Source organism: Brassica napus, chromosome C5 (genome assembly GCF_020379485.1).
Source record: "Brassica napus cultivar Da-Ae chromosome C5, Da-Ae, whole genome shotgun sequence".
NCBI lineage: Eukaryota > Viridiplantae > Streptophyta > Magnoliopsida > Brassicales > Brassicaceae > Brassica > Brassica napus.
In genome coordinates this window covers 1,154,152-1,167,856 of record NC_063448.1, presented here as the reverse complement: position 1 = coordinate 1,167,856, position 13,705 = coordinate 1,154,152, and the positions used below count along the sequence as shown (strand labels likewise).

Sequence of the window (13,705 nt, the reverse complement as noted above, 5' to 3'; positions counted from 1 at the left end):
TTCTTAAAATCGTTGAAAATTGGTAGGTCCAATTTTTTTCGAAAAATCAGTATATTGGATTCTTAATCGATGGATATCTATAGATATAAATTAGAGTTTGGCCAATGTTATATAACAAAAGAAGTCTCAAAGTAGAGCTTGGAATTTTTTCGATTGTATGTTGCTGAAAATAATCGCATCGAAATTCTATTCGAAGAAAATGGTTCACAATAAAGCTTCTTCACTTTTAATTTTATCAGTTGTACTATTTTTTTTCTTTCTAATGTTACAAGAAAAAAAAAAACTGACCATCATAATGGGCTCAATAGTGAACTATTATAATAATGGGCTCAACTGTAATATTATTTGAACTTATGAGTAGGCTTATTTTGAGTGTTATTATACGTCAATTCATCAATTTTTTACTGTCAAGTATAAGATGCAAGTTCTATATTTTAAAATATCAAATTTAAATTAATAAAAATGTACACTTACAGATTTGTTAAGTTATTCAAATTAATTTTTCCTAACAAAGAAAAAATTAAAGCCCCTAAATTTAAAAGGCTTTCAGATAAAACAAAAGAGCCCAATATCTAGGACGTCCTTACAAAGTCCAAATCCAGAAGCATACCATTTGTAAGGAGCCGCTAGGAGAAAATAAGCGATTTGGAGAGTCCAAAAAAGAAAGTCACGCCGCATCAACATAAAAGCCGTCACCTAATAAGTAATAACAAGTACAAGTTGTACAGCTCATCAAACTCTCTTGAATCTTCTCTCTAAAGCGGCGGACTCAGTCAAACTCAAACATCATTGGCCGTCTCTCTCTCTCCCCTTATCTTTATCCTTTTGTTAAAGATTACATCATTGGCCGTCTCTCTCTCTCCCCTTCTCTTTATCCTTTTGTTAAAGATTACGTCACTTTTTATAAAACGATACTTTCACTCTTTGTAAAATATTACCATCTTTTATCGAAGATATGTCCCCAACACTGAAAAATGTGGGTCACGACGACGCCGCCGGAAGAAAGGTTAAGGAGGTGCATTATAGGGGAGTGAGGAAGAGACCTTGGGGGAGATATGCGGCTGAGATCCGTGACCCGGGAAAGAAAACTCGGGTCTGGCTAGGAACCTTTGACACGGCCGAGCAAGCCGCTAGAGCCTACGACTCCGCCGCGAGAGAGTTCCGTGGTTCCAAGGCAACAACCAACTTCCCTTTCAGCGGCGGCGTCGATGCAGGGAATGCTTTGGGGACCCATGTGACGGCGCGTGAGGGAGTTTGTGGAAATAATGTTTCGGGCGTGTTAGCTCCAACGGTTACTGGGTTTTTCTTAGATCTGCCGCATGCTACTGCGTCCAGAGAGGAGCTGGTTCGAGGTTTCCCAGTCCGGTTCGAGCCAATGGAAATGGGATTGAGTATCGGTCTCAGAACCACCGTGGAAGTCAAGAGGGATGCAGCTGATTATAAGCTGCGAAGGGATCTGAATCTAGAACTTAGCTTAGCTCCATCGATGGACGTTTAGATCTTTTTTTTTGTACTCGAGCTTAATTTTTAATTTAACAATATTATCCTTTTTTCAGTTTGTCTTGAAGAAATATATTTTGTCATTTCTTAATTGTGTCTGTACTTCTATTGGTAGATTCATGTTTCTAATGTACTTGGGTTTTATTGTTGTCAATATGTTTCTACTGTACTTAGGTTGGTCGAATTTAGACTAAAGATAAAAAGAAACCAAAAGCAACAAAAAAACCTTAACTATTTGTGACATTTTAGTCTAGGCTTAAAAGTTAAAAAAATGGTAATTTGAATTATTTAAGAGGACCTAATTAATTAAAGTCCTAACCATTTGGGTTTCGTATTGACGAGGGATGAGCAGATGAGGTATTGGTGTCAGGTGGTGTTCACGTGTGCTTTTCGCCGTCCACAAGACACGTAGTAGAATAACAAAAGTTTTCTTTCCTTCCCTTTTCTAAAAAGTCTTCACGCCTGGTGTAGCAGAAGCGTAACAAATCTCAAGTCTCGTTGATTCACTTGAATATCCGAAAGAGAGATTCTTCTCTAAGATCAAACTTGATCAAAAAAGGAAGTTTCAGCTGTAAAGCTCTGAATATTTTATAAAAACTGAATAGTTCACAAAGAAGGAAAACTAACTTAAAGAGATCCCGTCACAAACGATCGGGTCAAGCCACAACTCACGCTTCCTCAAATAAAGGAACATGACTTATTCAACTAACTAGAATTCAAAATAAAAGAATAAGAAATAAACCCAACTCCTCCTAAAGATACGCTGCATCAGGTCTCCGGGGGTATGAGAAGATTCGCCTCTGAATCTGCAGTGTCTGTATCGCCTTTGAAAGGACTGAGATGCTTGATGTTGAATACATTTGCTGTTCGAATGTGCTGAGGTAAGTCTACTCGGTACGCATTTGGGTTAATGCGCTCGATCACCTTCACCGGACCGATCTTTCGCGACTTCAACTTGTTGTACTCATGAAGAGGAAGACGGTCTTTTGTAAGGATCACCCACACCAAATCACCAGGCTCCAAAATGAGTTCACGCCGATGCTTATCAGCTGCCTCCTTATACTTTGCTGCTGAATTTTCAAGGTTAGCAATGGCTTTAGAATGTACCTCATGCAACGATGTAACGAAATCCAGTGCAGTCCCATGCAGTCTAGTCGTGTCAGGTAATGTTGTTAACGCCAAAGGACCACGGGGAATGTTCCCATACACCACCTGAAAAGGACTAAAGCCCAAGCTGCGGTTGTTGGCATGGTTATGGGCAAATTCAGCCTGTGGTAGCTTTGTTTCCCACGACCTGACATTTTCCCCTACTAAGCTCCGCAGCATGTTACCCAACGCACGGTTTGTGACTTCCGTCTGCCCATCCGTCTGAGGATGATAAGCAGTGCTCATATCCAAGCTCGTCCCCAAGAGCTTCCAAAGAGATCTCCAAAAATGACAGAGAAATCGAGTATCTCGATCAGAAACTATCGAAGTTGGTAGGCCATGTAGCCGATAGACTTCTTTGAAGAACAACTGAGCCACGGCCTGAGCATCTGTCGTCTTCTTACACGCCACAAAGTGAGACATTTTCGAAAATCTGTCCACAATGACAAATATCGAATCATTTCCTCGCTGGGTGCGAGGTAACCCCAAAATGAAATCCATGCTCAAATCGGTCCAAGGCTGCGTGGGTACTGGAAGAGGCAGATACAACCCAGCATTCGACGCACGTCCTTTAGCAAGTTGACATGAACGGCAACGCTCCACGAACCTCTCAACATCCTTCCTCAATGTCGGCCAGAAATAGGATTGTGATACCAACTGTAGTGTTCTGTCTCGTCCCACATGACCCTCTGCATGAAGCTCTTCGATGATCCGTAACCTCAGGCTGCTCTCCGGAACACAAATCTGATTTGCTTTGAACAGAAACCCATCCTGAAGTGAGAAATCTGATCGCAACCCCGCCTGAACATCTCGCAGAACCGAGGCAAAGTAAGGATCTGTGATGTAAAGGTCTGCAAAAGAAGCAAATCCTGGTACTGTTGTGTGCAAGGTCGTGACAAGACTGTGTCTCCTACTCAACGCATCAGCAACCTTATTCAACTTCCCTGCTTTATGGCGAATAGAGAAAGTAAATTGCTGCAGGAAGGCCACCCAAGAGGCGTGTCTTGCTGAGACTTTAACTTGGCTATCCAGGTGTTTTAAGGCATCATGATCTGTGTAGAGGATGAACTCACGATGAAACAGATAGTGCCTCCAGTGTTTGATTGCCTGAATGATAGCATAAAACTCCACATCATATGTGCTATACCTGCTGCGTGCTCCCGCCATGAAACTCCGGTATATCTACCTTGAACCCAGCTTCCCATCGTCGATCATCTCTCTCCCGCGGCACATCACTGCCCTCATCATCACGGCGTGATCGATACTCCGCAAAAGGATTGATGTCCTCGTCCGACTCCTCATCTTCATCACGTACGGATCTGCGACGTTGAGGTTCCCGTTGCAACAATACCTCAGCTAGCTCATGTATCGAGTCATGGATGGTAGCCTGTATGTTTTCTTGCATTACCAACAACGTTTGTCGCAGTTCTCCCCATTCATTCATCGGTTGCGCTCGTCTCGGCGGCATGGAAAAAAAAAAAAAAATTTAAAGGAACTTTGGCTCTGATACCAAACTGGTGTAGCAGAAGCGTAACAAATCTCAAGTCTCGTTGATTCACTTGAATATCCGAAAGAGAGATTCTTCTCTAAGATCAAACTTGATCAAAAAAGGAAGTTTCAGCTGTAAAGCTCTGAATATTTTATAAAAACTGAATAGTTCACAAAGAAGGAAAACTAACTTAAAGAGATCCCGTCACAAACGATCGGGTCAAGCCACAACTCACGCTTCCTCAAATAAAGGAACATGACTTATTCAACTAACTAGAATTCAAAATAAAAGAATAAGAAATAAACCCAACTCCTCCTAAAGATACGCTGCATCAACGCCTCTCTCATCGTGGCGGTACTCAGTTAATGAATCATGGCGATACGTAGTTGTGGATTTATACTTTATTCTCTCTTCCCCATTGTTAATAAGGACTATAATCCACAGCTGGAGTATTTACATGTTTGTAAATCCCAAACATGCATGAATGTATCTCATATTATAGTGTTAATGGACACGTCTCATTTGTGTACATCTGTCCACCACATACACATGCCTCCTATGAAAAGCTAATTGGTTTCGTGAGGTGTCCACAAAAAGAACTTAATAGAATTGTTTATACAAAAAAGTATATGATAAAATCGTTCATATTTCCTTGTGGAACCGTATACAACTATATTCTAGTCGACAAACACAACCGAAAACATAACACGTTTCAACATGAGAGATGAATAATTCGAGGATAGCGCAAATGAATCTGATTATACATATGATCGTTACTTATTGGGATAACTACAAGTTATATGGAGATAACTCCTACTTCTAGATAGATAATGATGTTTAGTTTCCTAGTCCTTATCCTAATAGGAAACGTCTATGTATAAATACAGAGCTTTAGTTGTGAGAATAGACAAGCTGTTTTATTCTATTCAATAATAACTTATTTCATGGTATCAGAGCAAAAAGAACCTGAAACCTAATTTTTTTTTTCTACTACTAAAACGTGTTTCTTGATACTCAAGAAACATGGGAGACACGACTTTAGCTCTGTCCTCTACGCCTATGGCAACCTTACCCTCTCCTAATGATGCTTTTAGCATATACTATCTACACCCTTCCGACAACCCTGGAGCACTGATTACCTCTGTTTTGCTTCGCGGTGATAATTATACGGAATGGGCTACAGAGTTATCAAACTCTATCCAAGCCAAGCGAAAGCTAAGTTTCATCCAGGGAACAATCCCAAAACCTGCGACAGAACCAGATCTCTCACGATGGTTAGCTACAAACTCGATGCTTGTTGGATGGATCAGAACGTCCATCGACCCTAAAATCAGATCAACCGTAACCTTTGTACCTGACGCGCATAAGCTTTGGGACAACCTCCAGCGTCGGTTCTCTGTTCGGAATGGGGTCCGAATTCATCAACTTCGTGATGAAATTAATACATGTCAACAAGATGGTCAGACTGTGATCGAGTACTATGGCCGGCTCGCGAAACTATGGGAGGAACTTGATAATCTCAAGACACCTCGATCTTGCTCTTGTGATGCTTCCGCAGATATAGAAAAAGAACGAGCGGAGATACGAGTTCACAAGTTCTTATTTGGACTGGATGAGTCTCGGTTTCGTAACATCAGATCTCAGATAATTGATGAGGACCCTCTTCCCGACATCAACAATGTGTACTCCCGCGTCATCCGTGAAGAACAACACAACAATACATCACGATCAAAGGAACACAAAACAGAGGCAGTCGGCTTCACTGCTCAAGCTGCTCAAACTGATCTTGTCAAAACCACTACGCAACAACCTACAACAGTCTTCACCCGAAGTCGGGATCCAAATCGATCATGTACTCATTGCTCTCGCAAAGGACATGATCAGAGTGAATGTTTTCTCTTGCACGGCTATCCAGAATGGTGGTATGAACAGAAGAATACCACGAATGCAGGAAATAATTCTCGTGGACGTGGTGGACGTTCTCAGAACTCAGGACGGGGTCGTGGCAGGTCTAACTCTTCGAGAGCACTAACAAACAATGCCTCTGCGGCTCCCTCTCCAACACTTAACAACGATCAGATCACTCAACTACTTCAACTTCTTCAGACCACTCAACAATCATTGTCTTCTGAAAAACTTTCGGGTAAACCTACACCTAAAGATGTTATCATAGATACAGGCGCATCGCATCATATGACAGGAGACCTTTCAATCCTGAGTGATGTCGTTGATATACATTCTTCCTCGGTCAGATTTCCAAATGGCCGCTTCTCTAAAGCAACAAAGAAGGGCAAACTTGTTCTCAGCCGAGACTACTACCTAACTGATGTTTTATATGTTGAAGATTTTAACTGCACATTGATATCGGTGTCTTGTCTTCTTAAACAAACTGGCTGTATTGCTATCTTCACTGACACCTTATGTGTTTTGCAGGACCGTTTTACGAAGACCCTGATTGGAACGGGTGAAGAACATGAGGGGGTTTATTACTTCACAGGGGTCACGGCTGCACGTGTTCATCGGACTGAGTACAAGAATTCATCTACTTCAGAACTTTGGCATAGGAGACTTGGACACCCTTCTTTTCGAGTTTTGTCATCTTTACATGTTTTAGATAAACTGGTTTTCGATTCTGAGCAAGCCTCGAGTTGTGAGATTTGTTTTCGCGCTAAACAAACGCGCCAAGTTTTTAATAATAGTTCACATAAAGCTTTTGAACCATTCTCTCTGATTCATTGTGATGTGTGGGGACCCTACAGAACAACTTCTTCGTGTGGTGCTAGATACTTCTTAACTATTGTTGACGATTACTCGCGGGCAGTGTGGACATATCTGATGTTAGAGAAGTCAGAGGTCTCGAAATTGCTCATAGAATTCATGGCTCTGTCTGAGCGCCAGTTTGGCAAGACAGTAAGGACAGTTCGCACAGATAATGGTTCTGAATTTCTCACCCTCTCGTCCTACTTCAAACAGCAAGGTATTGTCCATCAAACCTCATGTGTAGACACACCACAGCAGAACGCTCGAGTCGAACGGAAGCATCGCCACATCCTAAACGTAGCTCGGGCGTGTCTATTTCAAGCACATCTCCCAGTCACATTCTGGGGTGAGAGCATACTAACAGCTGCTCACTTAATAAATCGCACGCCATCTCAAGTTCTTCAAGGAAAAACACCTTATGAACTTTTATTTGGAACAAAACCAGATTATGATAAGCTCCGTGTCTTTGGGTGTTTGTGTTACTCTCATCGGAAGGCGCGTGACAAAGACAAATTTGGCGATCGCAGCAGAAAGTGTATCTTTGTTGGCTATCCTTATGGTAAGAAAGCATGGAAATTATATGATCTTGACACTCACGAGTTCTTCAGTAGCAGAGATGTTGCCTTCTCTGAATCAAAGTTCCCTGGTGTACATACTGATGCATATGTTACACCACCTATGAATCATTATGACCCTACTATAGATGATTGGTTACTACCGAACTTGGACTCAAGGGGGAGTTCGCTGCCTCTGCCACCTTCTCCTCCTCCCAGTTCAGATCACACAGTCCCACCACCGGTTAGTACTAGTCTTCCGCCTACGTCTGAAACAAATCATGTAATGCCTACAGCAGCTATTCATACTTCTCCAGCATCACCGCACCAGTCTGTAACTCATGTGCCTCCTACTACAGATGAATTTACTACATCCCCAGGCATACCAGAGATTCTTGGTCGAGGTCAAAGGCATAAAACTACATCAATTCTACTCAAAGACTATGTGACCCATTCAGCTCAACATGATAATAAACCCTCTCACGTACTCTACTCGCCTGATCTTGGTCCTCCAGAAACGGTCTCAGGTATGACCCCATACCCTATATCTAGCTATCTCACTGACAAGATATTTTCAGTTACGCATCAAGCGTTTATGGCTGCTCTTATTCATGATGATGTTCCTAAGAGCTATCGCGAGGCTTCTAAACTCAAGATATGGGGCGATGCAATGCACAAGGAGGTCACGGCCTTTGAAGCCACTGATACATGGGAGGTCACTAATCTACCTCCGGGCAAGAAAGCCCTTGGCAACCAGTGGCTTTACTCTAACAAGTATAATGCGGATGGCACGTTAGAACGACCTAAAGCACGTCTCGTTGTGCTTGGTAATCATCAAACCGAAGGTGAAGACTTCACTGACACATTTGCGCCTGTTGCTAAACTCGCCTCGGTCCGCTTCATACTCAAACTAGCTGCAGTCAAGAATTGGTTTGTCCACCAGATGGATGTTACAAACGCATTTTTACATGGTGACCTCGAAGAAGAGATATATATGAAACTACCGCAGGGTTTTAAATGCTCCGATCCGACCAAGGTCTGTCGTCTCAAAAAGTCTCTGTACGGGCTGCGCCAAGCACCACGCTGTTGGTACTCTAAGCTTACTAAGGCGCTCCAGGACTTTGGTTTCTCTCATGACTATGCTGACCAGTCTCTTTTCTCTAAAGTACGGGGTTCCACATGTTTGCATATCTTGGTATACGTGGATGACTTCGTGATTGCCTCTAATGATGCTAAAGTTCTACAAGAATTCAAAGACTATCTTCACCGGTGCTTTAAGATGAAGGATCTTGGCACATTAAAATACTTCTTGGGTCTCGAAGTTGCTAGGAATCAGACAGGGTTTTATGTTTCTCAACGGAAGTATGCTCTTGATATTATTGCAGAGACTGGTCTTCTTGGTGCTAAACCAGCTCCTGCACCTATGGAACTCAACCACAAGCTTGCTTTGGCTACAGGACCTCTCGCTAACATACAACAATACAGACGTTTGGTAGGTCGTTTAATCTACCTCACTAATACGCGTCCTGACCTTGGATATGCTATCCATACTCTGTCTCAATTCCTGCACAAGCCGCTATTACCTCACTGGGAAGCTGCGTTACGGGTAGTTCGATACCTCAAAGGAAGTCCAGGCCAGGGAATATTTCTTCAAGCCGATGATAACCTGCAACTAAGTGTCTACTGTGACTCTGATTGGTCATCTTGCCCTCTGTCTAGGCGTTCTCTGAGTGCATATATTACCTTCTTAGGTGAGTCTCCGGTTGCTTGGCAGACCAAGAAGCAAGATACAGTCTCTCTTTCGTCGGCTGAAGCTGAATATCGTGCAATGTCTGTTGCTCTCAAAGACCTAAAATGGATGAAGGGCCTTCTCGAGTCCTTTGGCATTGCGCATCCAACGCCAATGAAGCTCTACTGTGACAGTAAATCCGCTCTGTATATTGCTGCAAACCCGGTGTTTCATGAGCGTACCAAGCATATCGAGCGCGACTGTCACCATGTCCGCGATGCACTCAAGTCTAAACTCATTACTACTGAACATGTCACGTCAAAGAATCAACTCGCTGACATTCTTACAAAGTCATTACCAGGACCGGCATTTGAAAGATTCGTGTCCAAGTTGGGTGTTCGCAATCTCACACTGCCAACTTGAGGGGGAGTATTGGGATAACTACAAGTTATATGGAGATAACTCCTACTTCTAGATAGATAATGATGTTTAGTTTCCTAGTCCTTATCCTAATAGGAAACGTCTATGTATAAATACAGAGCTTTAGTTGTGAGAATAAACAAGCTGTTTTATTCTATTCAATAATAACTTATTTCATTACTCATGGACAAACACGTTTTGTAATTAGATGAACACTTTCAAGAATGATATACCATCGACCATCGTTTTCTTCAAAAGGAACGGGTATAATATTCATATACATCCACTTTCCAACTCTGTTTGATTCTAACTAAGCCTAAGCATGGCCTGTTCAATTATAGTTTATACGTACGTCCTTATTACGCGTCCTAAACATCCTGCAATTTATTTCATTCCTAATATATCATCTGTTATCAAAATCCATAATGATGGACAGTAAATAGTCCAAATCCATTGTTAACGATGTGACGGAAAGAAATATACACTGAAGCGAAAATATTCATAGAAATAGTGAAACATTATACAATCCGAGTCCACATGATACAAGTTCAAACATATTATTGGGTAAAATCCAACCAAAAAGATAGAATTCTAGAAACAAAGACAATACAGACGATTCTTAATTAGCTCCCGTGGAGATCCGTAAAACAATAAAATCTCGAAAACAATTTCAACAACAATCCCTCCATGCATACTGACCAAACCGTTGGCACTGATCATATTCCCCATGATTCATGAACGTAAATTAATCTCCACCAGAATATACACTCGTGGATCTATCAAGTCAAGAGATCATTCACCCATCCAATATCAGGGTCGCCACAAGAACCATCCTCAAACCTAGTCTTCTCCCTAACCGCCGAGGGTGTAAACTCATTCACTTCTCGCTGGCGAGGAGTGTAATCATCGCTGAAGAAGCTTGCCCTAGGCGAATTGGTTAGGTAGCTTGGAGTGGAAGGCGAGAGCGCGAATTGTAAAGGACTGCTTTGTTGCTGTTGTTGGATATGGAGACGCTGAGTGCTCAAACCGCAGGACGAGGCAAACGCCGCAGCTGCCGCAGAAACAGGCGAAGGAGAAGGGGAACTCACCTGCAAGGCTTCCGCTAGGGTAATAGAATCCAACGAATTAACAAGCTCGTTTAAAACATCTTTATAGTTAACCGACCCTGCGGCTGCAGCAGAAGCGGCGCAACTCCTCAGCCGTGAGAAGGCAGCGGCTTTGTGAGCCGGAGAAAGAGGTGGAGATGAGGAGGGAGATCGAGAAAGATGAGACAAGTTACCCAAAAGAGTACTCGTCGGAGAACCGCTACAAAACAAACAGCAAGGATTCTGATTCTTGGCTTGAGACGTAGAGGCTGATGAGCCGCCGGAATCATTTTCCGGCGGAAGAACCCTAAGCTGACGTGGCGAATGAGCGAAGAAACATACTTTTCTCTTACAGTGTTTACCATCTTTACAAGCCTCAGTACGGTAACGAATGGGATGGAGCCAACACTCAAAGACTCCATGAGCAAACTCACAGTCGTCTCCACGGCTACAATCACCACCACGACGAAACTCGGGACAAACCTCACCCGAGTATTGAAACCTACGAGGATCACGACGGCGAGCTTTCTCTCCGGGATGAGCAAAGGGACAGTCAGTCCAGTCGTGGCTTCGGCTACGGGTGCAACGTCGGATCTTGAATTCGAACATACGGAAATGGTCGCTCGCGTAAGGATCATCGGTGTCGGAATCATAACAATACTCTTTAGCATCTTTGTTGTTGTTGGTGTTGGTGTTGGTGTTGTCTTCGTTGAAGCTGTCCTCTTCTTGTTCAGATGTAGAGGTCTTGTTGCTCTTGTTGTTCCAGTTATGTTTACGCGGCGAAGAACGAGGGGAAGCCTCCCCTGAAAAAGACTTGGAAGACGAGAGAAGCTTTCGAGGTGGAATCTCCACCGTTGGTCTCACGATGTCCATGACTAATAACAAGAAGACGTGTTTTGTTTATTCTTGTGTTATAGTTTTGAGAGATGAGTGCAAGATGAGAGAACATGATATTGCATGCGGTCTATTTATATGGGGGTTTGAGTATGGATACAGACATGAGAATAAGTTATAACTTGCATTAAAATATTGTTAGTTTTAGCTTATTTAGATTATTACATTTATTTTATGAATGGTGATGAGATGTAATAAGAAGACAAAAGTTGAAGGGAGAAGTGTGATATGGTATGGGGAGAGGAGTCGTGGCAAGAGAAGAGAAGAGCAAGAGAGAGGTCTCATGCAAAGAAGCAGGAGCTGCCTTTCTCTCCTTGCTTCAGACCTAACACATGTGCTTATGTTTTCATCATCGCAGTCACCACCTCCTCTTCTCTCTCCCTTATCAATTATCCATTAACTATCTCTTCCTTTTTCGATTTGTTTTCTTGTCAAATTAATAAATAAGTAGAAAAACAACCTTTTTCATTACAAAATTTATTAAATTTGTAAATCGTACGAACCTAAAAATGAACTAGTTTGATTAATGTACATGATTCAATAATTTAGTGGCATATTTAATTTTATATTATATAAATTTAGAGGGTTCATAATTTGCGTACGTCGAATCTAACAAGACTGCAACACAGAAAGGATATGCACAAGATTAAATACAAATCCAGCTACAAAAGATGTTTCATAAAATACGTCTTTATATTTCATACGCCATTTATCATCGGGTTATAGATTAATTAAATATACATATTCTTGTATTTTCTCAAAGACAGGATGCATGTGTATGTACAAGTGTCACGTTTTCGATTGGTTGCGTGGCTGTGATGGAAGCAAATACATTTTTGGTTTCTACCTTCATGGTCTCAGCTCATATATTAATATTTTCGATGACTTTTACGTCCAAAGTTTAGAATAAATCAAGTTCGAATATGTGTTTTCTTTTGGAATTGGATAGAATCATATAAACAGAAATACAAATGAAGCGGTATTTTACAGTAAATAATACTAAACGATAAATATACTAGTATTGTTTGACGGCAAAAGGAACATTGTTTTTTGTTTTTTTGTTTTTGTTTAGTGCCATTATTTCCGGTTAGAATAAGTGCAATGTTTTTGGACCGGTATACATTTTGGCATCACTGTGACTCTAATTTGGAATTTAAATTTGTCTATATGTCTTTACGTGCGTCATTGTTCTGCAAATTCCAAAGCTTCTAAAATTTTTATTAAAGGTCAAGGCCCAAACAAGGACAAAACCCGATCCAAAAAAAAAAGAAGACAAAAAGCCTAAAACAAAAGACCATCATAGATAAAATTTTTAGGCCGTAAACCCAAAAAAAAACCATTGGGGAAGTGATCTTCAGGCTTCCACCACGTGGTCGATTGTCCAGCAATCAATGGCCACGCGTCAAAACGCGAAAGAGACAGCTTTCTCCAGAGCCAGCAAGATGATACGGCGAAGCTCTACCGTCAGCGAGACCTAATCGAAAAAGAAACCGTTCAAAACGAACGGCTCTCAACCCAGATCAGCCGAAGAGTCAGGCTTGACAGATCAAGCGCTTCAAACAAATCAATCGACTTCAATCTAATCCAATCATCGAGATTCCTACATGCACACCGATCATCTTTAAAGATAGAGAAAAAGCTCGAAGATGAAAAATTCCTTTAACAAGGAGAGGAATCGAGAATCGAAGATTGAGAGGGAGAATCGATTGAACAAAGACTCACTAGAACGCTGATCGAATGGAACCGGAAAAACCCCGGTGGTGAGCCGGCAAAGACAATGAAAAGGTTCACCACTTCCCGGAGTCAAAAGCCGGTGAAGACAGTGTTGAAAAAACCACCGCTTCCGAGAGACAAACATCTGATCAACTGATCAGAAACACAAAAAAAATCTGAGTACACTCATCATCTTTTCCGTGAAAGATTTTGGAGAGAGAATGGAGGAAAGAGAGGGACTCTATATTGATAGTACTAGCTCAAATTTGGTGTTTATCAGGGAAACAATTTTATTGTTTTTTCCTTTGTCATCCAATCTTATTGTTTTCACGGCAAAATTTGTTTAGTAGTAATAATCTGATGAAGATTTATTGCAATCGGTTCAGAGGGACCTTGAAGTACGTTTGCGCACTTA

General features: G+C 41.7%; 2 protein-coding genes across 2 annotated transcripts; one reads left to right on the top strand and one right to left on the bottom strand.

Annotated features, from left to right (window-relative positions):
- The first annotated feature begins 726 nt into the window (after positions 1–726).
- On the top strand, positions 727–1,654 carry LOC106398162 (ethylene-responsive transcription factor 9). The gene has a single exon (XM_013838756.3). The coding sequence runs from the start codon at positions 956–958 to the stop codon at positions 1,496–1,498; it is 543 nt and encodes a 180-aa protein (XP_013694210.1). The 5' UTR covers positions 727–955; the 3' UTR covers positions 1,499–1,654.
- An 8,427-nt stretch (positions 1,655–10,081) lies between these two features.
- LOC106400479 (zinc finger CCCH domain-containing protein 2-like) lies at positions 10,082–11,639 on the bottom strand. Its single transcript, XM_013840837.3, has one exon. The coding sequence runs from the start codon at positions 11,554–11,556 to the stop codon at positions 10,378–10,380; it is 1,179 nt and encodes a 392-aa protein (XP_013696291.2). The 5' UTR covers positions 11,557–11,639; the 3' UTR covers positions 10,082–10,377.
- Between the last annotated feature and the right edge of the window lie 2,066 nt (positions 11,640–13,705).